This window comes from Phyllobates terribilis, unplaced genomic scaffold (genome assembly GCF_046119375.1).
Source record: "Phyllobates terribilis strain yellow unplaced genomic scaffold, ASM4611937v1 Scaffold_12__6_contigs__length_324123572, whole genome shotgun sequence".
NCBI lineage: Eukaryota > Metazoa > Chordata > Amphibia > Anura > Dendrobatidae > Phyllobates > Phyllobates terribilis.
In genome coordinates this window covers 12,769,195-12,795,202 of record NW_027362772.1, presented here as the reverse complement: position 1 = coordinate 12,795,202, position 26,008 = coordinate 12,769,195, and the positions used below count along the sequence as shown (strand labels likewise).

The following is a 26,008-nucleotide window of genomic DNA, read 5'->3' as shown; positions in this document are numbered from 1 at the left end:
GCCATGAGTCTCGACCGCATACTCTTCCTCACCCTGATGCTCCTTCCTCCCACCATGCCGAGTGTCGTCAGACAGCAACTGATCCCACACTTGGACACTCTGAAGAGCTGTTCACTGGTTCATTTCTATATTTGTGTCCCTTGCCTGCTCCGCTTGAAGTGGTGGAAGAGGAGATCCCATGTAGCGATGCCCAAATATTTGAAGAGCCACGGCCACAGGAAGTCAACGCTGGCAATTTGTCACAAGAGGTGGACGATGACGAGACACAATTGCCACGAAGTGAGGAGGAGGATCGTGGTGCGCAAGTGGAAGAGGAGGAAGTGGTGGATGATCTAGTAACTGACCCAACGTGGCAGGACGACATGCAGAGCAAGGCCAGCAGCACATAGGGGGAGGGAGGTTGAGTACCCCAACAGGCAGGAAGAAGCAGTGTGGTGGCCGCACACAGAAGGCGGGCAACAGTTCCCAGTAACACCAACACAAGGGACGTTGCCAGTACAACCGGTAGGTCTTCCAGAGTCTGGAATTTTTTTAAAGACTCTGCTGATAACCCCAAAAAGGCCATTTGTACCACCTGCCATGCCAGCATCAGCAGGGGTGACAAAACTACCAGCCTGACCACCACCAGCATGATCAGGCACATGGCAGCAAAGCACCCGACTTTATGGGGCGAACCCCAGGGTCCACGACGAGTGTCAGCGGGTGTCACCACTGCTTCTTCCGCTGTTGTGCGTGTAATAGAACCCCCTGTTGTGCGTGCAAGGCAATCCCCTGTCCATACTGCATGCAAAGATGCCCCCTCCTCTGTCTTCACTTGTTATGGCAGTTTCTCATGAAACAGCATCAACGTCCACGTCCCACCGCAGCGTTCAATTGTCCATATCCCAGAGCTTTGAACAAAAGCGCAAATTCGCAGCCAACGCCCCACAGGCCACAGTCCTAAATTCGCACATTTCACAACTGCTTGCTTTGGAAATGCTGCCTTTTAGGCTGGTGGAGAAGGAATCCTTCCCCAACCTTATGGCGGTGGCCGTCCCTCGATACTCTGTCCCCAGCCAACACTATTTTGCCCGGTGTGCCATCCCCGCACTACACAAGCACGTGTCCCAAAACATCTGCCGTGCCCTCAACAACGCATTTACTGGGAGAGTCCACCTGACAACAGACACTTGGACAAGTGCTTGTGGCCAGGGACGGTACATCTCCCTGACGGCACACTGGGTAAACATAGTGGAAGCCTGGACCCAGTCGGACCTTGGGACGGAACACATCCTCCCCACACCGAGGATTGCGGGCCCTATGTCAGTCAGAGTTGCCCCCACAGTGTACAGCTCCTGCGCATCCTCCTCCTCCTCCTCATGTTCAGCCTCCATCTCAGATATCACCACATCAGTTACAAGCTGGAAGCACTGCAGTACTGCCTCAGCCAAGCGGCAACAGGCTGTGCTGAAACTCATAAGCTTAGGTGATAAACCTCACACTGCTTGTGAGTTGTGGACAGCTGTGAAAGAGCAGGCAGATCTGTGGCTGAGACCGCTGAACCTACATCCAGGCATGGTCGTGTGTGACAATGGCCGTAACCTGGTGGCGGCTCTGAGGCGAGGCGAGATCACACACGTACCATGTCTGGCTCATGTGCTTAACCTCGTGGTTTAGCGGTTTCTTAAATCGTACCCCGAGTTGCCAGATCTGCTCGTCAAAGTACGCCACCTGTCAGCTCATTTTCGCAAGTCGGCTACAGCTTCCGCCGTCCTTGCTGTGTTGCAGCAGCTTTTGCAGCTTCCGGCACACCGACTGGTGTGTGATGTCCCCACATGTTGGAACTCTACCCTCCACATGTTGCAAAGAACCAGCTGCAACAAGGCCGTCGATATTCAGGTCAGACTCCACACATAAGACCTCAGGAGTGGACCTGGATGTCTGACATATGTACCATCCTGACAAACTTTGAGGAGGCCACCAAGATGGTGAGTGGCGATGACGCCATCATTAGTGTCAGCATCTCACTTGTCTGTCTTTTGCAACGCTCTCTGCAGAGAATTAAAGAGGAGGCATTGCAGCCAGAGTATGATGAGATGGATCAAGAACCCGTAATGGGCGATTACACACAGCCCAGCCTCATCTCATCCCAACGTGCATTGGGGGACAATGAGGGAGAGGAGGAGGAGGTGGAAGAACAGGAGCAGGTATCATGCGCTGTAGACGGTAGTACCTGTACAACTGTCACTGCCACTTTTCCCAGGGGCATTCAAACCTTCTTGTTAAGCTACTGTGACCTCCACCACTTTTCCCAGGGGCATTGATATTGTCTTTTTATTCCACTGCGACCTCCAGGTCTCTTCCAAGGGGCATTAAAACCGTCTTGGTAAGGTACTGAGACCTCCACCACGTTTCCCAGGAGCATTGATATTGTCTTTTTATTCCACTGCAACCTCCAGGTCTCTTCCAAGGGGCATTAAAACCGTCTTGTTAAGCTACTGCAACCTCTACTACTTTTCCAAGGGCCATTAAAACCGTCTTGTTAAGCTACTGCGACCTCCCCGTCTCTTCCAAGGGGCATTAAAACTGTCTTGTTAAGCTACTGTGACCTCCACCACTTTTTCAAGAGGCATTGATATTGTCTTTTTATTCCACTGCGAACTCCACCATTCTTCCAAGAGGCATTAAAACCGTCTTGTTAAGCTGCTGCAACCTCCACCACTTTTCCAAGGGGCACTAAAACTGTCTTGTTAAGCTACTGCGACCTCCACGTCTCTTCCAAGGGGCATTAAAACCGTCTTGTTAAGCTACTGCGACCTCCACGTCTCTTCCAAGGGGCATTAAAACCGTCTTGTTAAGCTACTGCGACCTCCACCACTTTTCCCAGGGGCATTAAAACCATCTTGTTAAGCTACTGCGACCTCCACCACTTTTTCAAGGGGCATTGATATTGTCTTTTTATTCCACTGCGAACTCCAGGTCTCTTCCAAGGGGCATTAAAACCGTCTTGTTAAGCTACTGCGACCTCCACCACTTTTTCAAGGGGCATTGATATTGTCTTTTTATTCCACTGCGAACTCCACCACTTTTCCAAGGGGCATTAAAACCATCTTGTTAAGCTACTGCGACCTCCACCATTCTTCCAAGGGGCATTAAAACCGTCTTGTTAAGCTACTGCGACCTCCACCACTTTTTCAAGGGGCATTGATATTGTCTTTTTATTCCACTGCGAACTCCACCATTCTTCCAACGGGCATTGCATTTCCTCCTAATTTTAGTCAGCTTTTCATTTTCAATGCATAGGCGAACACTAAGGGAGGCCCACTCCCCAATAATGGGTAGAAGGTTTTTAGTATGCTGTAATCCACGTCTTTTTCAAGGAGCATTGCAGTTCCCCATAATTTTTGGAAAGCCTTCCATTCACTGCTTAGGCCAACAGTGCACAGGAGACCCAGTTGCTATAAATGGAAAAAACGGTTTAGTTAAGGCCCTCTGACCTCCATGTCACTTCCAAGGGGCATTGGAGTGCCTCGAAATTTTTGGTAGGCATTGCACTCACTGCTTGCCCTATAACTGTGTAGCCAAACCGCTCCTTTTGGTACAGAAACATATCCTACAAAACATGTGTGGTTGACTGGCCTGATATTGATGTGAATGGTCCCTGTTCCTCCTGCTCTTTCTCCTTTGCCACCACCTCATCCATCATTCATCACCTGAAGCTTTGTTTTAACGGGAGTCATAGAACTGGGATAGTAGCAGGAAAACATCCAGCAATCCTCGGAGGAGGTAGGATATGCCCCAAAACGCTGACCACCTCAGGCCTAGCCACTACTACATACATGCGCTTGCATTACAAGAAAACAAAGCAGATACTAACTTTTATCATCATCATGCTCCTCACCTTGGCACTCTCAACTCCCCTGATGGAGAAGCCAGGGCCCACCGGAGGAGTCTGGTTCTCTGGTGGGCTCGTCCAATGCTGCCCTAACGCAGGCCAGGCTAAAAAAAGTGTGGGGGGAAGTTCCAAGGAGAAATAGGGGCGGCTGGGGACCGAGTATGGACACCCGGCCTCCCCCTGGCGGCTGGGGACCGAGCGTGGACACCCGGCCGCCGGGCGACTGGGGACTGAGTATGGATACCAGGCCGCCTACGCAGCCATGACATGGTGGCTGGCGTCTGCCTCCACATGCCTAAAAGTGAACAGTGTGCAAATTGAAGTGGTCAGTGGGGCGCTAGAAACTGGATAAGGCGCTGGAAAAGGATAAAACAAACCTCTTTATTGAAGTATTAATGCCCACAACGCGTTTCTGCTGCGGTCTGCTGCCTTCATCATGATGAAGGCCGCAGACCGCTGCAGAAACGCGTTGTGGGCATTAACCCCTTCAGGACCCAGCCTATTTTGACCCTAAAGACCTTGGCATTTTTGTCAATTCTGACCAGTGTCCCTTTACGAAGTAAAAACTCTGGAACACTTCAACGGATCCTAGCGATTCTGAGATTGTTTTTTCGTGACATATTGGGCTTCATGTTAGTATTAAATTTAGGTCGATAATATTTGCGTTTATTTGTGAAAAAATCAAAAATATGGGAAAAATTTTGAAAATTTTGCAATTTTCAAATTTTGAATTTTTATTCTGCTAAACTAGAGAGTGATGTGACACAAAATAGTTAATAAATAACATTTCCCACATGTCTACTTTACATCAGCACAATTTTGGAAAAAAAAAAATTTTTGGTAGGAAGTTAGAAGGGTTCAAAGTTCATCAGCAAATTTTCTTTTTTCCAGCAAAATTTGCAAAGCCATTTTTTTTAGTGACCACATCACATTTGAAGTCCTTTTGAGGGGTGTACATGACAGAAAACACCCAAAAGTGACACCATTCCAAAAACTGCACCCCTCAAGCTACTCAAAACTACATTCATGAAGATTATTAACCCTTCAGGTGCATCACAGGAACTAAAGCAACATGGAAGAAAAAAATGAACATTTTAATTTTTCTAACAAAATTTTTTTTCTAGCCTAAATTTTTTAATTTTCACATGGGTAACAGGGTAAAATGCATTGTAAAATTTGTTGGGCATTTTCTCCTGAGTAAACCAATACCTTATATGTGGTCATAAACCACTGTTTGGGCACACGACAGGGCTCAGAAGGGAAGGAGCGCCATTTCACTTTTTGATTGGAAAATTAGCTCCAAAAGTCAAATTGCGCTCCTTCCCTTCTGAGCCCTGCCATGCGCCCAAACAGTGGTTTATGACCACATATGAGGTATCGGTGTACTCAGGAGAAATTGCCCAACAAATTTTAGGATGCATTTTATACTGTTACCTATGTGAAAATTAAAAAAAATAGGCTAAAAGAAATTTTTTGTAAAAAAAAAAAAGTATTTTTAATTTTTACGGATTAATTTGTGAAGCACCTGGGGGTTCCAAGTGCTCACTATGCATCTAGATAGGTGCCTTGGGGGGTCTAGTTTCCAAAATGGGGTCACTTGTGGGGGAGCTCCAATGTTTAGGCACACAGGACCTCTCCAAACGCAACATGGTGTCCGCTAACAATTTGAGCCGAAATTGTTAGCGTACACCATGTTGCGTTTAAAGAGCTCCTGTGTGCCTAAAGATTGGAGCTCCCCCATAAGTGACCCCATTTTGGAAACTAGACCCCCCAAGGCACCTATCTAGATGCATAGTGAGCACTTGGAACCCCCAGGTGCTTCACAAATTGATTCGTAAAAATGAAAAAGTGGAAAAAAAAATACTTTTTCATTTTTACGGATTAATTTGTGAAGCACCTGGGGGTTCCAAGTGCTCACTATGCATCTAGATAGGTGCCTTGGGGGGTCTAGTTTCCGAAATGGGGTCACTTGTGGGGGAGCTCCAATGTTTCGGCACACAGGGGCTGTCCAAACACGACATGGTGTCCGCTAACAAATTGGAACCATGTAGCGTTTGGAGAGCCCCTGTGTGTAAACATTGAAGCTCCCCCACAAGTGACCCTATTTTGGAAACTAGACCCCCCAGGGAACTTATCTAGATGTAATGTATGTGAGTTTGGTGTGTGGTGTGGTGTATACACCACACACACACACAAACAACCTCACATACACTACAACACACACACCAACCTGACATAGGTTGGTGTGTGTTGTAGTGTACGTGAGGTTGTTGTGTGTGTGCGTGATGTTTTGTATGTCATGCTAGTGTGGGTGAGTTCTGTAGGGAAGGTCAGGATGTGTTTAGTCCGGGGACATGTGATGAATTTTGAAACATTCATTCAAACACAGTCCCGGTTTATCAGGACACGTTTCACATTGGAAACGGGTGACCTTTCTTATCCCCCTTTTATGGCAGACCCGGCACCTTTTTCTTACCGTGACCTCACCAGGAAAATGTTGCCCTGGTACCACACGGGAGACTCGAGTTCCAGGGGTGCTGGGGCCCGCTTCTTCTTCGCTTCTAAAAATCAGGGCCTTTATCACCGCCTCCTGGAAGTTGAGGAAGGTGTTGGTGGTCTGGCCTGCACATCGTGACAGCACGTATGCGTTATACAGTGCCATTTGAACGATGTGCACGGCCAGTTTTTTATACCAGACTTTCGCCTTCCTCATCGCACTGTAGGGCTGGAGGACTTGATCAGAAAGATCAACTCCCCCCATGTGCTTGTTGTACCCCAGGGCACAGTCCGGTTTGCGGACCGGTGCTGGGGTACCTCTAACGTTGGTGGCCGTGGTGCCGGGACCATGGATTGTGGTCAAGAAAAAGACGTCCCTTTTGTCTTTGTACTTCACCACAACCATGTTGCCGCTACATTGAGCTCGGCTCTCACCCTTTGGGAAAACCTGCTCAATTAGCGTCAAAGGGAGACCCCTCTGGGTTCTGCGCACAGTACCGCAAGCGGCGGTAGCTCTGGCAGAGAGGGACTGAAATAGGGGAATGCTTGTATAAAAGTTATCAACGTATAGATGGTAACCTTTATCAAGCAGTGGGTGGATCAAATCCCACACTATTTTCCCACTTACCTTCAGAGCAGGTGGACATTCTGGGGGCTGAATCCTCGAATCCTTTCCTTCGTAAACTCTAAAGCTGTGAGTGTACCCTGAGGCACTCTCGCACAGCTTGTAGAGCTTTATTCCGTACCTGGCCCTCTTACTGGGCAGGTATTGTCGGAATTTAAGCCTCCCTTTGAAGTGGATGAGGGATTCATCCACAGAAATTTCCCTTTGGGGAACGTACACTTCAGCAAACTTCTTGCTGAAGTGTTCTATGACCGGACGAATTTTGAACAGTCTGTCAAAATTCGGGTCATCGCGGGGAAGGCTGTCCGTGTTATCCCTGAAATGTAAAAATTTGTGAATGACCTCAAATCTTTTGCGGGTCATCACCATTCCGAACACTGGAGTTTGATATAAAATATCGGTACTCCAGTATTGACGGATTTCTGGTTTCTTCACAATCCCCATGTGAAGTACCAGTCCCCAATATTTTAACATTTCTACTGAGTCAACGGGACTCCAAGTAGAAAACATTGAATTTGGGTTTGCAGACAAAAATTGTTGGGCGTAAATGTTAGTCTGCTCCACCATGAGACTGACAATGGCCTCAGAGAAATAGACTTTGAAAAAGTCTATTTCCCTGAGGTTTGCGGTCTCAAACTGGATTCCTGATTGGGGAAGGAAATCAGGAATCCGCGGAGCGTAATTTTCAGGGACGGGGGTCCACACCGGGGCACTGGTGCTAGGTTGGGCGTGACTAGCACCAGGTTGAGGGTTACTTACAGATGGCTGTGGGTCTTCTTCCACGGCCTCCGGACGATGCCTTGACCTCTGACGTCGTCTTGGTGCCGGCTCGGTGTCACTGGAGGAGGAAGAATGAGAGGAATAGAGGAACGTGGGGTCCTCTCCCTCACTATCAGCTTCGGAGGCAATAAATGAATATGCCTCCTCAGCTGAGTACGCCCTAGGGCGGGACGGGCGGGACATTTTGTGTGCTGTGGGGAAAAAAAAAATCTAAACTTTATTATTAGTATGAGTGTACGTGTGTATGTGTGAGTGCTTGGTGTAAATCACGTGTGGGGGCGGTCAGGCGCACGGGGCGCAGGAGAGGGCACGGTCAGGCGCACGGGGCGCAGGAGGGGGCACGGTCAGGCGCACGGGGCACAGGAGGGGGCACGGTCAGGCGCACAGGGCACAGGAGGGGGCGCAGTCAGGCGCACGGGGCGCAGTCAGGCGCACGGGGCGCAGGAGGGGGTTGAGGAGATGAAAGAGCCAGCAGTGATCACTGGGCAGAAAGGGGGGTAGGAGCTGGCAGGGGCGGTCAGGCGCACGGGGCGCAGTCAGGCGCACGGGGCGCAGGAGGGGGCGCAGTCAGGCGCACGGGGCGCAGGAGGGGGCACGGTCAGGCGCACGGGGCACAGGAGGGGGCACAGTCAGGCGCACGGGGCACAGGAGGGGGCACAGGAGGGTTCGCAGTCAGGCGCACGGGGCGCAGGAGGGGGCGCAGTCAGGCGCACGGGGCGCAGGAGGGGGCGCGATCAGGCGTACGGGGCGCAGGAGGGGGCGCGATCAGGCGCACGGGGCGCAGGAGGGGGTTGAGGAGATGGAAGAGCCAGCAGTGATCACTGGGCAGAAAGGGGGGTAGGAGCCGGCAGGCAGCAGGGGGGGTGATCACTCGGATGGCGGGGGGGGGCTGGTGATCACTGGGGGGGTGAGATCACTGGGGGGGTGAGATCCCTGGGGGGGGTGAGATCCCTGGGGGGGGTGAGATCCCTGGGACTGGGGGATGGTGTTGTGATCCCTGGGACTGGGGGATGGTGTTGTGATTACAGGCGCAGGAGACCACCGGCTGTCAGAAGGAGAGCAGCAGCCGGTGGATGAAGATGTGGGAGAGAGCGGAGGGAGCGGTAGGAAATTGGGCTGGGGTGGAGGGGTGGGGGGTGGTAGGGGATGGAGGGGGGGGGTCGGGGGCTAAGTGGGGGCTGGAGTGAGACAAGGGGAGAAACAATTACCGGCGGCAGCAATGTGGGGCGGCAGGGGATCGCGGGCGGCAGTGGATCGCAGGAAGCGGGGGTCGCTGGCGGCGAGGGTCGCTGGCGGGTCTCTGGCGGGTCGCTGGCGGGTCGACGTCGGCGGCGGCTAACCAATCTCCTCAGCATCCACGGACAGGATAGAAGCTGAGGAATTTGGTTAGCCATTTAAATTTCCTCCTCCACATCTGATTGGAGGGCTAGCGTCACATGGACACTAGCCCCAATCAGATCTGGGGGGGGGGGGACAGAGGTGACACTCCCCCCAGCCAATGGCTGATGCTGTAAGCATCAGGCTATGCCCAGATTGAAATATTTCACCAATTTTCATTGGTGAAATGTTTCATTCATTCCGATTGGCAGTTTCACTAAAAGTGAAAATGAAACTACCAATCGGAGGGGTCCCAGGCACGGGGGGGTTAATCCACCCCCCCTGGGGTCAACTTCAGGTTGTCTAGTTGCATCAGCAACTGTGACACCTGAGTGACCCCGCTCGCAGGCGCTGCAGGGGCTCTTTCCCTCCATGTCACAGACGCTGTGACATGGGTCGGGAACGAACTGTTTTCCATGTCACAAACGGTGTGACACGGGTCGGGAAGGGGTTAATACTTCAATAAAGAGGTTTGTTTTATCCTTTTCTAGCGCCTTATCCAGTTTCTAGCGCCCCACTGACCACTTCAATTTGCACACTGTTCACTTTTCCCTTGGGAGTTGTGGCTGGAGGCTGCAGAGAACTGGATACAATTTCAGCTGCAGGATCTGTAGGACCTGCGATGATGTCATCACCCATGTGACCCCACCCGGAATCACATGATTGGAAGCTCCATCTGCTAATCCAGAGGAAACACTGAAGGCATCGTGGCAGCGCGATCAGCGCCAGTAGCTGTTTAACCTGGGTTGTGCGGTCTGCACAACCCACTCAGGTGAGCAGACCACTGTATCTGCACATATATTCTATTTCCATACAGGTTCACACAAGCACTGCGCTTTTCCACCCCACCCCCTTTTTTGTCTTCCACATGCCTAAAAGGCCCAATTTCAAGTGCAAGCAAGCTATCAGTATGGTAATGCAGCCTGGGGGTGGGTGGGTGGCAGGTTGCACACTTACGCTTGCATTCCAAGAAAACAAAGCAGATGCTAACTTCTATCATCATCATGCTCCCCAGGCGGCTGGGACCGTGTGTGGACACCCGGCCCGGGGGCGGCTGGGGACCGAGCGTGGACACCCGGCCGCAGGGCGGCTGGGGACGGAGTATGGATACCTCGCTGCCAAAGCAGCCATGAGGTAGTGGCCAGCTTCCGCCTCCTCCAAACTAAAAGGCCCTATTTCAAGTGCAAGCTAGCAGTATGGTATTGCAGCCTGGGGGTGGGTGGGTGTCAGACTGCATATTTGCTCTTGCATTGCAAGGAATGGGGGAGGTACAATTGAACACTCCCCTCGGACAAGGACTTGCACGGGGATAGTTGCAAGTCTGCATCTTCTGATGTGGCAAGGATCACTTCTGATGGTCACACTTTTAGGCAGTGACCTGGGTGTCAGAGATGCTTCCAGGGGTCTTCCCCATGCTGTTCCCTTGTCTTTTCAGCACTGTATGCATGTGTCACACAGCACATGGCCAGATAAGGTTGCATTTGTCACGGTTGAAAGCAATACAAAAGTGCAAAAACGCATAAAAAATGCTACTTGTGAACATAGCCCAAGGTGTGGAGGAGTATTTTTGTTTTTGGTTATTTATTTTACCGTATACACAAGTCTTTACCCTGGAAAGGAAGTTCCTTAACATATTTCACAGAAGCCTAATGGAAAATGGCCCAAAATAACAACATCCAGAGGAAAAAAACACTGTACATGTAGACATTGGTATCAAATAACTCCTGTCTTGGTGTTCTTACAAACTAACTTTTGTAAATTCCTCAAATTTCTGTGTGTGAATCAGATATGAGATCTAACGTGATAGAATATTACACTCCGGGGAAGACGGGAAACATTCATATACACAGCAGATGGTGATGTAGTCGGTGATGGACTCTGGCCAAATGTGTTTCTGAAGCCATAGTAGAAGATGAAGATGTCGTTCTCATCATGAAGTAGTTATTTCTCATGTCACATGTAATGAATATCTCCTGCAGTATTGCTAATGCTGATTCCAGTGTCAGTAAATGAGACGAGAATTAGCGATATGGAAGATGAGTCTATGAGAAACGTATTCAGCTGCAGACTCCGAGGAAGAAACTGCTTGTTGTCTGTGGCCTAAAATATATAGGTTTTATTAGTAGATGTCAGGGAGAAAAAGCAGAATGTTGTAAAACAATAATAATACAATTGCTGCTTGGGCCCCCCTCGTCAGTCTCTGTATTTCCTGGTCAGTTCCAACACACTTGTGATTCCTACGGCTAATCAGTTGCCAAAGCAGTAAGGAGCACAGCCATTGATTGGGACAATGGAGGAGATATCTTAGTCAGCAATTCAACTTATATTCCAGTCCATACAAGACTAGAGAATACAACATCTACACGTTCTCTCTCCTGATGTTTCCCCTTATTGTCTCCAGTAATTGTATTATTACACAGGATTCTTTATGATGTTACATCGGCTCATCTTCTTCTCATTCAGGTCTCTACAATATCAGATCCTCTCAGTGAAGATCTCCCATAGGAGAGAATTTTCCTGATTTACCTATCAAGGATGGATGTGGACAGAGACAAGATGGTGGAGAGGATATTACACCTCACCGTAGAGATCCTCTTCCGGTTTACTGGAGAGGTGAGAGATTCTGATGACGTCACATCACATCATTCTTATCTATGGGAACAACAGATGGACAGAACTGGAGAGGTGAGGACTCTGGAAATGTCTGTAGTGAGATTTATTAATGTGTCTCTCCATAACCAGGATTACACAGTAGTGAAGAAGACCTCTAGTGAGCGCTGTCAGGCCCCTGTGTCTGAGGGATGGGGAAGACCCCTGAGTCCAATCTCGGGGCCTCCACCTCACCCCCTGATACATGAGGACATCAATGACCAGAAGATCCTAGAACTCACCTGCAAGATGATTGAGCTGTTGACTGGAGAGGTGGGAATGCTGGGACATTATACAGTAACGCTATGAAGGGATCAGGGAGATGACGGTATCATTGTATGTGTCAGGTTCCTATAAGGTGTCAGGATGTCGCTGTCTATTTCTCCATGGAGGAGTGGGCGTATTTAGAAGGACACAAAGATGTGTACAAGGACATCATGATGGAGATTCCCCAGCATCTCACATCACCAGGTAATAGACAGGACTAAATACACACAGCCTATAATTATCTGTATGTAAAGAATGAATTCAGTCCCTGTATATGCTTCCTCCAGATCTATCCAGTAAGAGGACAACACCAGAGAGATGTCCCCATCCTCTTCCACAGGACTGTAAACAAGAAGATCCCGATTTTCCTCAGGATCATCAGGTAGATGGAGAGAAGGTGTCATGAAATATTCCCTATGATGTGTAGACAGCTGTGAGGGTCTTGTGCTCAGTCTTGTTGTATCCACCAAGATTATACAGTATGTTCTATACTTGTGTAATGAAAACGGTGGAGATGTGATTTTGACTTTTACAATATTTGTTTCAGGGTGAAGATCTGACCCATATTAATACTACAGAGACATATGTGAGGGGTGCCGAGTGGTGTAAAGAGGAAATTCCTACAGATAACCGTCCAGGTGAGTAGTAACCACTAAATGCAGAGAAGTCACAGATTCTTCTCAGTCACCGGCTGTGGCTGCTTTATCGGTGGTGTAGTCCGGCCATATCACAATCGAGCGACCACCATTTTGCCTCTAGACCTCAACATTCTCCTCCACCCAAAACTGTTCAAATGACTTTGGGCATTAAAACCCCTTTTCTATAGAGGTTACAACCTCAAAGATCAACGTACATGGAATTAGAAGACGCTCACCCTTACCTGCCCAGGTCAGAAAACTACAAAGCCAAATGACAGCGTATGTAGAATGTGATGACAAGTTAGGTAATCACTTGAAGAATAATATAATGATGCTAAGGAAATGTGTATACTCTGCAATCCTTATCCTCATCCAGTCACAGTGAGACCTGCACCGCCAATTTGAGTACAGCCAGGGGGAAACAATAACAGGCTGTTCTTAAACTCCTCTGTTTGGGGGAGGAATCCCACAATGCACAGGAGCCGTGTACTGGGATCAAACAGTAGATAGATGAGTGGTTGGTGCCAATGAACCTCAAGCTCGGCCTGGTGGTGTGCGATAACGGGAAAAATATCCTAGCAGCTCTGAGCCTAGCTGGCTTGTCGCACATCCCTTGCCTGGCACATGTGCTGAACTTGGTTTTGCAGAGCCTCCTGATAAATTACCCACACATGTCAGAGCTGCTGAAGATGCGGGCAGTGTGTGTGCACTCTTGGCGTTCTCACCATGGTGTTGCTCGCCTGTCTGTGATGCGGCATCACTTCTGGCTTCCCGCTCACCGGCTGATATGCGACGTACCAACAAGGTGGAACTCCACCTTGCATATGCTGGACAGACTATGCAAGCAGCAGCAGGTAATAATGGAGTTTCAGCTGCAGCACGTACTACTAAGTCGCTCTGCGGAACAACACCACTTCAGTACCAGTGAGTGGGCCTTCATGCGGGACGTGTGTGCCATCTTCGCTGCTTTGAATATTCCCCCAATATGGCCAACACTGATGATGCCATCATCAATCTTACTATACCACTTACTGTGTTCCAAATTATTATGCAAAAAGTGTTTAGGAGTGATAAGGTAAGAATTTTTTTGTTTGTCAGTTAAACTCATTGATGGTGATGTGTGTCAGGGCTCTTTATATCACTGTAAGCAATTGCAGACACCTGCGCTAATTAGTTTGGCAGGTGTGTCCAATGAAAGGCAAGACTACTTAAGAAGGCTGTCCAACATTATTAAGCAGCCCACATTTTCTGCAAAAATGGGAAAGAAAAAGGATGTGTCGGCTGCTGAGAAGCAACAAATTGTGGAGTGTTTAGGTCAAGGCATGACTACAATCAACATTGCCAAGACACTTCATCGTGATCATCGCACAATCAAGAAGTATGTAGCTGATTCACAGTACACACGTGTGCTTGCTGATAAGGGAAAATTGAGGACTCTTTCCTACAGGCAATTACGTCAGGTTAAAAGAGCAGCGGCAAAAAAGCCTTGTCATAGCAGCAGACAAGTTTTTGAAGCTGCTGGTGCCTCCAACGTCCCCCGAACAACAAGATGCAGGGTCCTTCAGAGGTTTGCAGCTGTGCTTAAGCCATCCTGTCGACCTCCTCTATCCACTGCACACAAGCAGAAATGGCTCCAGTGGGCCAAACAATACATGAAGACTGACTTCAAAACTGTTTTGTTCACCGATGAGTGCCGTGCAACGCTCGATGGTCCAGATGGATGGAGTGGAGGATGGCTGGTTGATGGACACCCCATGCAAACACAGCTACGGCACCAACAAGTAGGAGGTGGAGTAATTTTTTTGGCTGGAATCATGGGGAGAGAGATTGTCGGCCCCTTTAGGATCCCTGAAGGGGTAAAGATGAACTCCATAATGTATGTGGAGTTTCTCAAACAGCACTTCCTGCCATGGTTCAAGAAGAAGAACCATGCATTCCGCAGCAAGATCATTTTCATGCATGATAATGCACCATCTCATGCTGCACATAAAACATCTGCATCTCTGGCTGATATGGGCATAAAAGGGGACAAACTTATGGTGTGACCCCCATGCTCCCCTGACCTCTACCCCATTCAGAACCTCTGGAGCATCATCAAAAGGAGTGTCTATGATGGCGGGAGGCAGTTCACATCTAAGCAACAGCTCTGGGAGGGTATTCTGTCCTCATGCAAAACAATTGAAGCAGAAACCATCCAAAACCTGACAAATTCAATGGACGAGAGAGTTCAGAAGCTCCTTTCGAACAAGGTGTCCTATGTGCAAATGTAACATCACCTAGAATAAAGTTTTGAGTTGAAAACTGTTTGATTTCAGTTTGTAATAACCTGCTAATGCTTATAATTTCAAAAATGACCATTTTTAGTTCTTTATTAAAATGAAAAGGTTGAAAACTCTGCTATGCATAATAATTTGGAACATGCATTTTGAGTGTTTTATTTTTTTTTTTAATATACTGTTATCATAGGCAGTTTGTACAAAAACCTTTCAATTGTACTCTAATAGTTATTTGACTGGAAAATTACAATGAATGCAATTCATATAGGTAATTTGGGAAAATCTGAGAAAATATTATTTGCATAATAATTTGGAACACAGTGTATATACCTGCTGGAAAGAAAACATTCAGGCCATGATGGATGAGGTGGTGGCACCAGAGGAAGAGGAACAGGAGGAGGAGCAGGACTAGTTCCCACAGTAATTAGGCCTGTTGTCCACCCGTGGCTCGGCGGTTGGGTTACTGTCCCAACAACGGCCAGGTACCCAACTGTACAGCCAGGGGACAGTTTGGGAGGAGGAGGAACAACCATGTTCAGAGCAGGGTATCACTCAGATCAGCTCATGGGCATCACTGGAGCGTGGCTGGGGGGATACAAAGTACCCAGATAATAGACCTCCCCCCAAGGACAGCTTGTCGTTGCTTCTGGGCAGCTTGCCACACATGAGCCAACACATGCTCAGTGCGCAACAGCCGTCTAGTTTCCTGTATATTTACCAGTGCAGATTTCTGGGTGGCCACCCTTCTGGATCCCCGCTACAAGGACAAAGTACCATCATTACTTTTGTCACTGGTGCGGACGCTGGTAGAAAAACTTCTAATGGCATTCCCACCTGACAGCAGGGGCTCAGTGGAAGAACAAGGCAGAGTCGGAGGAGGAAGACGCCAACGCAGCTGGGGGATTGCCAGCACCTGGAAAAACAGGGTTATCATGGCTGAAATGTGCCAAAACTTTATGAGCACGCCACAACATACTGCACCACCATGTACTAGGGTCCGTATTAGCAGGAGGCAGCGTTACAACAATATGGTGGAAGAGAACGTGTCCAAACATCTCCATGTACAGATAGGTCTGCCCTATTTAACTTCTGGGTCTCCAAATTGGACACATGGCCTGAGCTTGCCCTTTATGCCTTGGAGGTGCTGGCCTGCCCTGCAGTAGGTGTACTGTTGGAAAAAGTGTTTAGCACGGCAGGGGGTGTGATCACGGCCAGGCGACAGGTGTATTCGCCTGTCCACATCCAACGTGAGGAAGCTAACATTCCTTCAGATGAACCAGGCATGGATCCCACAGGATTTATTTATTTTATTCACTTATATAGCGCCATTAATTCCACAGCACTTTACATACAATATCATCACTGTCCCCATTGCAGCTCACAGTCTAATTTCCCTATCTGTTTGTCTTTGGAGTGTGGAAGGAAACTGGATTACCCAGAGGAAACCTACACAAACATGGGGAGAAGATACAAACTCTTTGCAGATGTTGTCTTTGGTTGGATTTGAATGCAGGACCCCAGCACTGCAAAGCTGCAGTATTAACCACTGTGCTTCCCTGACTCTTCCACCTATGCCGCCATGTCGACCTCCTCCACTTGGATCTGTTACTCCTGGTTCAAGATTCTTATTTTTTATTTCTGCTCTGCTTGGCATAGGGACAGAACGCAGCTGTAGTGAGCGACAGCATCTCTCTATGTGTACTCTGCACCCATGACTGTGAAAGTGCTGTGCCAAAAGCCGCTGTGTGTATTCTTTAACCCATATTTGTGGGGGTATTGTGCCCTATTGTCTGGGTGTGAAATTTTTAATCTGCTTCTGTGGGGGAAATGTGGGAAAATTCTCTGTGGGTGAAATTTATCAGCTTCTATGGGGGTGATGTGCCCAAAAGCCTCAGTGTATTCTGCAGCCGTGTCTGTACGAGTTGTGTGCCTAAAAAATTATTTTACTCTAGCTTTGTGGCCGGGCATAATTTTGTCTCACTACATCAATTGCTGACTCAGTTGAAAAGTGGGTAATTTTCTTGACTGCTGCCTTCCTTGGATGCGGTACACATTTATCAGTCTGCCTCTCCAGAATAGAACCCTGATGCTGCGTTGCCTGTGTACTCTGCAATCTGGCCTGTGGGGGTACCATGCCCCATTGTCTGGGTGTGAAATTTTTAATCGGCTTCTCTGGGGAAAATATGAAAACGTGCTGTGTATGTGAAATTTTTAGCTGGACTGCTGGTAGCAAGCCTCGCTGGAGCCCGCCAGCTCTATCCAAGATCATACTACCAGCTTTTCATCAGCGGTATTTGTAACGTAAACTACTGGAGCTGACATTTTGGAGCTGTGGGGGTATTGTGTCCCATGCTCTGTGGGTGAAATTTTTACATCTGGAATGGCAGTAGTAAGCCTCAGTCTCTGTGAGGGCACTGCTAAATTTTTAATGTTATTCATTTACTTCCTATTTTACCATGCCTGCTAGGTGACAGAACCCCTTTAAGTCATTTTCCTATTAACATTTGTTTGCAGGGCATTTGTCCTTCTCTTACCCCCATTTTTCTTCCTTTTGCAACCCCCTAGCCCTGACTCCAAACATTTTACAGTTATTTTACCACACTGAAGTTTGGGTCCCCATTGACTTATGTGGTTTCTGGGGTCAAGTTCGGGTCCCGACTGGTCTTTTTAAAAAGTCTGGCCAAACCTGCCAAAACCCAACATCCATGGGTCCGCTCATCACTATTTAAGACACCTCAGCTCTGCACTATTATGAAATGTTCTCTTCCAATGTCTAATAATTCTTATTCAAACTCATCTGACAGAAAATATTGGCCCTTACTCCAGTTTAGTGTTGGAGCTCTCCCCTCATACATATGTTGTTGGGGATGTAACATAGGATAAAAAAAAATGTATTTTTTTACAGGTTCATTATGTACAATAGTTTGATTGTGGTGGAATCGACCGGCCTTCCTTTTGTGAGTCTAACTCCCTGGTGGTCTTTAAAAGAAGGTCTCTATTACCTCTTCCAAATGCCTGAAATCTAAATTTAAGACCCCTCATCTCTGCACTATTAGAAAAAGTTGTCTTTAAATGTCTAATATTTCTTCTTGAATCAGTGAATATGAATAGCGGTACCAGAGCGCCAATAACAGGGCAAAAATATTAAAAGGACTGATTTATTAATACACACACAACGTGTGATGGTCACGCGACCGCTGACGTCGGCGGTCGCGTGACCTGTCAGCTGACTAAATGACGTCACCGCAGGTCCTTTCAGAACACCGCGGGACGCCGAGGACAGAGGACGCCACCAGAGAGGAGACCAGGGGCCACCGGAGAGGTAAGTATAATGTTTTTTTTTTATTTTTTACGTTTTAATTCTTCTTTTTTTTGCTAATGGTACCCAGGTCGAATGAGAGTCTCCCGTTCTCCAGACCCGGGTACCATTCGTGCATTGAACCGCATAACATCTGCATGCATGCATGGATGCATGCGGATGTTATGCTGTTCAATGCAAGTCAATGGTGGCGATTTCGCCGCGTTTGCGCACAAGAAATGGTAGTGCTGCGGATTTTTCCACAATGATAATCCGCAGCGGAAATTTCCGCAGCATGTGCACAGCATATGTGGATTATGATTGGGAAACATGGCAGACAACTTAACAAGTGTTTTAAATGCGTTTTTTTTGGCGGAAATGGCGCCGTGGAAACGCATTAAATCCGCATCGTGGGCACACGGCCTTAGTCATTTTATACTGATGAAGACTGTTGACTTTGGTCATTTCGTAGATGTTATTGTCTATACTCACAGTTTTTGTCTATAGCAGTTAGTGCCCAAAATACTCTGATGTAAATGTAAGGAGACAAGACACTGTGGAACCAGAACAGCATGGAGGCGTGGCAGAGGGGAGGAGGCGTGGCAGAGGGGAGGAGGTGTGGCAGAGCGGAGGAGGTGTGACAGAGGGGAGGAGTTTTATCAGGACTCTGCGTACAGCGTTGTCAGGGAAACGAGCTGAGGAGAAAAACAGCACGTGTGCAAGTTCTGAGGTGATTCTGACGCCGGTGAGAGAGACGGAAGGAGCAACAGCAGCATCCGGAGCTCCTGTCAGGAAGAAAGGTGCCGCGTATCTGCCCAGCCCAGACATTGACGGATAAGCCCCGAAGACCTGAGCGACGCCGGCCAATGTTCCTCACCCGGGTGACGTTGGTTGACCGAACGGGAACAGTTTGCGGCGGCACGGTTCTCAGAAGTGTGCGCCAGTGTCCAGACGTCGCAGAAGCTCCGGAGGTGTCAGGTCGGAGATTCACGGTCGGGTCGGCGACGAGGAAGGACGCGCAAGACAGGCCGTTACCTCTGACAGGGACATATGGCACCGGGCACGGATAGAGGGAAAGACAGTAGCCAGACAGGGACCAGCAGACGCCAGAGCGGCATCGCGAAAGTGGATAGAGAGTTACGGGGGAAACGAGTAGCGAGTTATGATAGGAACAGAGTATTGCCAAAGCTTTAAAAGACTGCTCCTTGCTCACTATAGTTAATATAGTTCCTCTTCTCTCCAATAGATGATTTTAAACCACCAGCCCCTGAATTCTAGTGTATTCTGATTATTTATTCTGTTATGTGATTTACTGCTTATTTTAATGTCAAATGTTGTAAAGAAATTGTTACCATATAATAATGGTTTACAGTTTATATTAGTTATTAAATAAAAGAAACATACTGTTGCTCCGCATACTGTTTACCTGCATTATATAACCACTTCCCGCAGACAGTTTTGTGTTCCTAGTCAGGGCCCATTTTTCAGATCTGACGTGTGTCTCTTTTAGGTGGTGATAACTTCACGAAGGATAATAGGAAACAAATGGACCTTACAAATTATTTTTCAACTTCTCTTGAATCTGACAATCCCCTATATACGGTTGTACACTACTGTCTGGGCACATGGCAGGTTAAGAAGGGAAGGAGCGCCATTTAGCTATTTGAATGCAGATCTTGCTGGAATAGTTCGCAGACACAATGCATTGGGGGCACTGTTCATGGTCACCTGGCAGCTCAAAAGATGGCCACCACAAACAGGCTTGTCACTATCTACTTTGTTTTCCAGATCCCAGGGATTGTCTTGCTCATAACCCTTTAACCCCTTTACATGGATCTGGACTTACACAGAGACCCCTAGGCTTGGGCCACGGTGTTACCAGCTGTTCTGTGGAGTGAGATGGGAAGAAGAATAGTCAGGTAGCCGGGTCAGAACCAGGAGGTCAAAGAAAATATAAAATCAGAAGACACGAGTAGTCAGTAAATGGGCCGGGATAAGAACAGGAAACAAATACACAAGCCGGGAGCTGATCACAGAGGACTGAACCAGAGGAGAACAAGGCTGGATCTGGCAGCTTCCGGCAATATGCTCCGAGCTTTAGTAGGGTGCTGTGCTTTCCAAATGGCTGAAGCAGGGAGCAGATTACTCCAGCTGGATAGCACACACACACATACTGCCAGGCTGGATGGTACTATAGATCCCAGGCACCCTAATCTTAGTGGGTGGACAGAGCCTGCACCACCCAGAGCTTCTGGTTCCGACATCTCCTCCATTACCAGCGCCGCCTGCAGAATAAATAAGGTGGTGCCTGGTGACAGAAGCAGACGTCACCGGAGCAGATCCCAGAGGAGATGGGACACACCATTTGAAGAAGCCCTAGTAAATAAAAAAAAAAGCAGAAAATCAGAGCAGTAGAAATCCCCATAAAATGACTCAATTTTGCAAATTATAACCCAAAAGTGAATTAATATTTAGGAGTAGTGACTATTTTGACTCCACAGCCACTTAACGGAAATTAGCACTCAGTGGATGTTGGAGAGTAAAAATTGCACATTGGCCATTTTATTACCCAACACATAGTGCCCAGTGTGAGGAGCTGCCCACTTACTAAAGACTATGATACTTTTCCAGCAACAGACCACCATTTTTGTCAATAATATTATTGTGTTTTATTAGTGATTTACTTGTTATGTTTTCTATAGTTCTGCTAACTTGTCAGTATGTGCACTAGATTCATTTGTAAAATGTCCAGCATTCCACTAATCTGTATCTCAGGATATCTGTATCTCAGGAGTATAAAACCATCGTTCCAACAGCCAATAATCTCATTATGTGTGTGTAGATTGTAGACACAGTGGAGCCGTCACCACGGGGGGTCTTACATGCAGTCTCAGATGAAGGCTTCTAGAATATTCTTCATTGTTTTTAGCTAACAGTAAATGCTTAAGGGGAAGGGTGATCACTTCTGACCTGGGAGGGGACTGATCCCAGTGAAAGAAAGAACAGACTTGTTTTAGTCAGAGTTGTTTGGAAGGATTGAAGGAGGACGATGGAGACCATGGACTTGGAAGGATGGATGGATAAACATGTTCCCCTTATGGATTATGTCGTTTGGATTTAAACTTTCTTAAAAGGACTGCTGCTACTGGATACCTGTGCTTTCATCATTTTATCTTCCGTCTAAGGATCATGGACTGTGGCTGCATACTATACTGGCTGGAGATACGAAATCTGTAGGCCAACCAAAAGTTGGGAGACAGTGAGTATGGCCTTATACAAAGCCAGTGGAACTACTACACCCAGATTGGGAACTTGAGGACTGAGAGATCTGTATTTTGGTCATTTACCTGGAATTGCTTTATTACCATGGCTGTGATCAATAAAATATTGTTGCATCGTTAACCTGCCTAGGTGATTACTTACGACCTACAACCTCAGACCTTTACACGCAGATTGAGCTCTAGAAGACACAACGTAAATGAAGTGGGTTCTTCTCACTATAGTAATGCCAAATACATGGATGATACATGTGTTTTGGGCACACTGCAAGACTCAAAAGAGAGGGCGAGATTTGACTTTCGGAGAGCAGATATTGCTGGATTGGTTTATGGAAGCCATGTTGCTTTTCAAGAGAATCTAATAATGTGGAAACCTCTCTTTTTCCCCTGACAGATGATGGACCAGAGTGGGGTTTGTTTTTTGTGAGATGAGTAGAAGTTTTTATTGGTGTTCTATTCGCCTACATAACATTGTTTGGTGGCTTTTTATTCCATATTTGGGAGGCGGAATGAACAAACAGTTGAACACCACGCTCCACTGGTTCATCCTATGGGGTTTTCTATTAGACTGGGAACTGTCATTGTCTTGGCGAATAATTCAGTGTTTTTACATAACTTGCCATTTTTACGGACAGTTTAAGTAGAAATGTTCAAAAATATAAAATTCAAGGATATTTTATTCAAAACTAATAATTGGTTTTATTCTTGGCAGATGACTGTACCAGATCAGAGGGACAGATGACATCTTCATTTTTTAAATCAGATGATCTTGAGCTCCCACAGGATACAATTGAAGTGAATGCCATTACTCCAGACATACCATCATCCCTTCACAGCAAAGATCTGTCATCTGGTCCTATGAAACAGGTCCTGTCTTCTGATTCATTACCAACTACTAAGAAAAGTCAAAGTCACAAAATAAGCATTAACAAACAAACTGTTGTTAAATCAAAGAAGCCATTTTCACTTTCAGAATATGGAGAAATTTTTTCCCTTGAAAAGTCTTTTCTTAAATATCAAAAAATTCACGCAGAGGAGAATAGATTTTCTTGTTCCAAGTGTGAAAAATGTTTTAACCAGAAATCTGATCGTGATAGTCACCAGAGACTTCACACAGGGAAGAAGCCATTTTCCTGTTCAGAATGTGGGAAATATTTCACACATAAATCACATTTTGTTAACCACCAGAGAATTCACACAGGGGTGAAGCCTTTTTCCTGTTTGGAATGTGGGAAATTTTTTACACAGAAATCACATTTTGTTAACCACCAGAAAACCCACACACGGGAGAAGCCTTTTTCTTGTTCAGAATGTAGGAAATGTTTTAGCCTGAAATGGAATCTTGATACTCACCAAAGAACTCACACAGGGGAGAAGCCTTTTTCATGTTCAGAATGTGAGAAGTGTTTTAACCAAAAATCACATCTTAATGCACACCAGAGAAGTCACACAGGGGAGAAACCATTTTCCTGTTCAGAATGTGGGAAATATTTCACAAAGAAATTGAGTTTTGTTAAGCACCAGAGAATTCACACAGGGGAGAAGCCTTTTTCATGTTCAGAATGTTAGAAATGTTTTAACTGAAATGTTTTTCTTGTTAAAGAGCTTGTGCACTATTAGGACAACCCATTGTTAATTCTCATGTTTGGCCTCCTTAAAATAAAAGCACTCAAACACCCCTTCCATGCCTCCGCCTTTTCAGCGGTGTCAGTGACGCGCCCCCTGGACCTGTGTGTGCGGGGAATACCCGGAGCCGGATCGCTGGGGGTTGTAGTCTCCGTGGCGTGGACCCGGTCCGTGCCCAGGGTTGTCAATTCAGTGGCAGTCTTATTAGTGAGATAATAGTCCGACTACGCCACCCGTGGATTGCGGTCAGTGGGGGCCAGCCGCTGCAAGGCAGACCGCTGAGGCCGGTGTTATGTGTGCAGCTAAGAATGGGATGACTCCCCACGGGAGAAGTATAGCCTCAGGGCAGTTAGTGTGGATGATGGGAGTGATGGTGCACGAGCGTCCCAGCACTGGTAGTGCTGGTGCGGTGAAGAAGCACAGAGACGTGTGGTTGCAGTTTCCAATGCTTTACTCACAGTTCTTTACTGGTCCTAGTCACCTCGGTACCGGCGGTGACTGCCCAAGCCGTGCTGCGTCCACCAGGCAAGGGGCTCGACCAACTCCTAGGCAATTCCAGAGCGTGGCACAGGGCTCCCTTCTCTTCCCTTCTCTGGCCGTGCCCCACCAGTGACTCTACGTTTGTCCGGCTGCCTCGGGTCTTCTCTTGGTACGCTGATCTCTGCGTCCCTGACCCTTTGTGGTGTGCCTTCCTGGTAGGTGTAGTGAGGGGTCGCACCGAGATATAGTCACGACCGCCGGTCTTTGGCTGAGGATTAGTCGCCTCCACCAATTTGGGATCCGGTACCCTGTTCTGCCAACCCGTCACCCGCAATCTCTTTTCCTATGGGGTTCCTTCTTCTCTCGTGTCTCTGGGCCTCTCTTAATGTGCTGCTCCTTGTTTCCTTTCTCTTCTGTTCCTGTTCTCTCTTTCTGCTGTTTCTGGCCTCCACTCCAGGCCTGCCTCGTGGAGCTGGGCCCAGACTGAGCCACAGCTCCCTGTCAGCCCTCTCTGGCTGAACCCCTCTCTGGATAGACTCCCCGGACTGAACACTGTTCTAAGATGGTGCCCACCTTATATACCTCCCTCTATGTGTGAGCCCAGGTGACTAGCAACCAATGGGCTCCTACCTTTGCCCAGAGACCAACCCCTATCTGCTCCTACACCACTGGGTTTTCCTCCCCCTCCCCACCCCAGCCAGGGACAGATGCTGTCGTGCCTGCACTTCTGTCTAATGGGAGCACCGTAGAGCTGTCCCTCGGAAATGGGGTGTGTGTGGTGCATGCAGCCTACCGAGTCCTGGTCCACAATCCATCCTTACCCGGGAGTGGAATATCACACCTCTGGTTTGAGGTGCAATACCTCTGTAGCAGCCGAGCCCTCGGGGTGCTACATCAGTACTTGTGTTCCTGGGGCTCACATAAGCTTGTTACATCACACGAGCCCTGTGCTCAATCAGCTTCACTGTCCCCGTCTTTGGACGTATTGAACATCAACAGGAAGCCAGGGCTGCGGCTGATTTCTGACTTACTTGGGATGTTCCCGAAGGTGGGGACAGTGACACAGGCGCTGATTGGGCACAGGGCTCGCAAGACATAACAACCTCACGTGAGCACCGGGAATGCAAGTGCTGACACCACTGGAACAGTGGCGTCATGGGAGATTAGTTTAGGTGTTTTTATTTTAACAGGACCAAACATGAGGAATGAGAAGGGGTTGTCCAAGTAGTGGACACCTTCTTCAGGACCGCCGTACAAAAATAACAAGGGAATACAGATTTACATGATTTCAATACAAAAAAGTTATAAAAAGGCGCCACGAGCAGAGGGAGGGGTATGTACAGTCAAATGTCAAAATACCGTGTATCAAGTTATATACTTGTATATTTATTGTAAAATGACAAGAGGAAGTACATGTGTTTTAATTGTGCCGAAATTAAAAGTAAAAAGGGTTATAAAAGTGGATATTCAAAAAGTGTCTATTTTAAAGTGATGCGCTCGAGGAGATACGATCCCAGTGCTGGTGAGAAGGAAAAACATGAGGGAGGGTGCCACAAGCTGACTTGCTAAGTGTTGTGCTATATCCCAATCACATTCGACAGTGTGTCCATGGATAATGCTGATATATATATCTACTCATGAGCATATAAAGAAGCATAATAAGGAACAACTCAGTCAGAGGAATATAACAAGGTAAAAAAAGATTAATATATGTGCTCAGAATAATTATTTAAATTGTACTTGGAGATCATGCTTGCTATTTTTATTGTTTATTTTCATTCTTATTAAAAGGATTGGTTAAATAATGTATTATATATTTTATTATATTATTCAGTAAAATCAATAGTGTAAATGAATAATCTTCTGAGTTTTCATTTTATATGGTATTCTTGCCTGAAAAGCAGGGTCACAGAGCGGTGATTCCTACCCTGAGTCATCAGCTGCACAGGGAGGGGAAGCCCCTCAATGCCGGACTCGGAGAGCGAGGTCAACGGAGATCGTTGCGTGGGAACTGTTCAGCTCGCTTGTAGCCTAGTGGAGAGAGGGGCAACAGCGCGTTATAGCTGGACCATGGAGAAGGACAAAGGGTTCAAGACCATTTCAGGACATGGAGGACGTCAGATGTCAGTCACAGCAGTACAGAGGAATCTTTGAAAGAGGAGTCGAAACTGAAACCGGGAAGGAGACATGTACTGTATTTTTCAGACCATAAGACACACTTTTTTTCCCCCAAATTTGGGAGGAAAATGGTGGGTGCGTCTTATGGTCTGAGTATAGGCTTACCGGGAAGTTGCGGTGGTGGTGGTGCAGGATTGCAGGAAGCAGGGCTCCTCCATCAGGAAGC

At 47.4% G+C, this 26,008-nt stretch overlaps 1 protein-coding gene across 6 annotated transcripts in view; it reads left to right on the top strand.

The window, feature by feature from the left end:
• Positions 1–26,008, top strand: part of LOC141171905 (uncharacterized) — a 108,856-nt gene that overhangs the window by 7,466 nt on the left and 75,382 nt on the right. For 3 of the 6 annotated variants that reach the window (XM_073655552.1, XM_073655551.1, XM_073655549.1), the window contains 5 exons: positions 11,616–11,765; positions 11,895–12,074; positions 12,149–12,272; positions 12,356–12,450; positions 12,616–12,706. In XM_073655552.1, the coding sequence (XP_073511653.1) occupies positions 11,688–11,765; positions 11,895–12,074; positions 12,149–12,272; positions 12,356–12,450; positions 12,616–12,706 (568 nt within the window). In that variant the 5' untranslated portion in view covers positions 11,616–11,687. Of the gene's footprint in view, positions 1–9,809; positions 9,925–11,615; positions 11,838–11,894; positions 12,075–12,148; positions 12,273–12,355; positions 12,451–12,615; positions 12,707–22,270; positions 25,438–26,008 lie in introns of those variants that run through there. The other 3 variants (XM_073655555.1, XM_073655550.1, XM_073655554.1) reach the window with 3 other exon arrangements.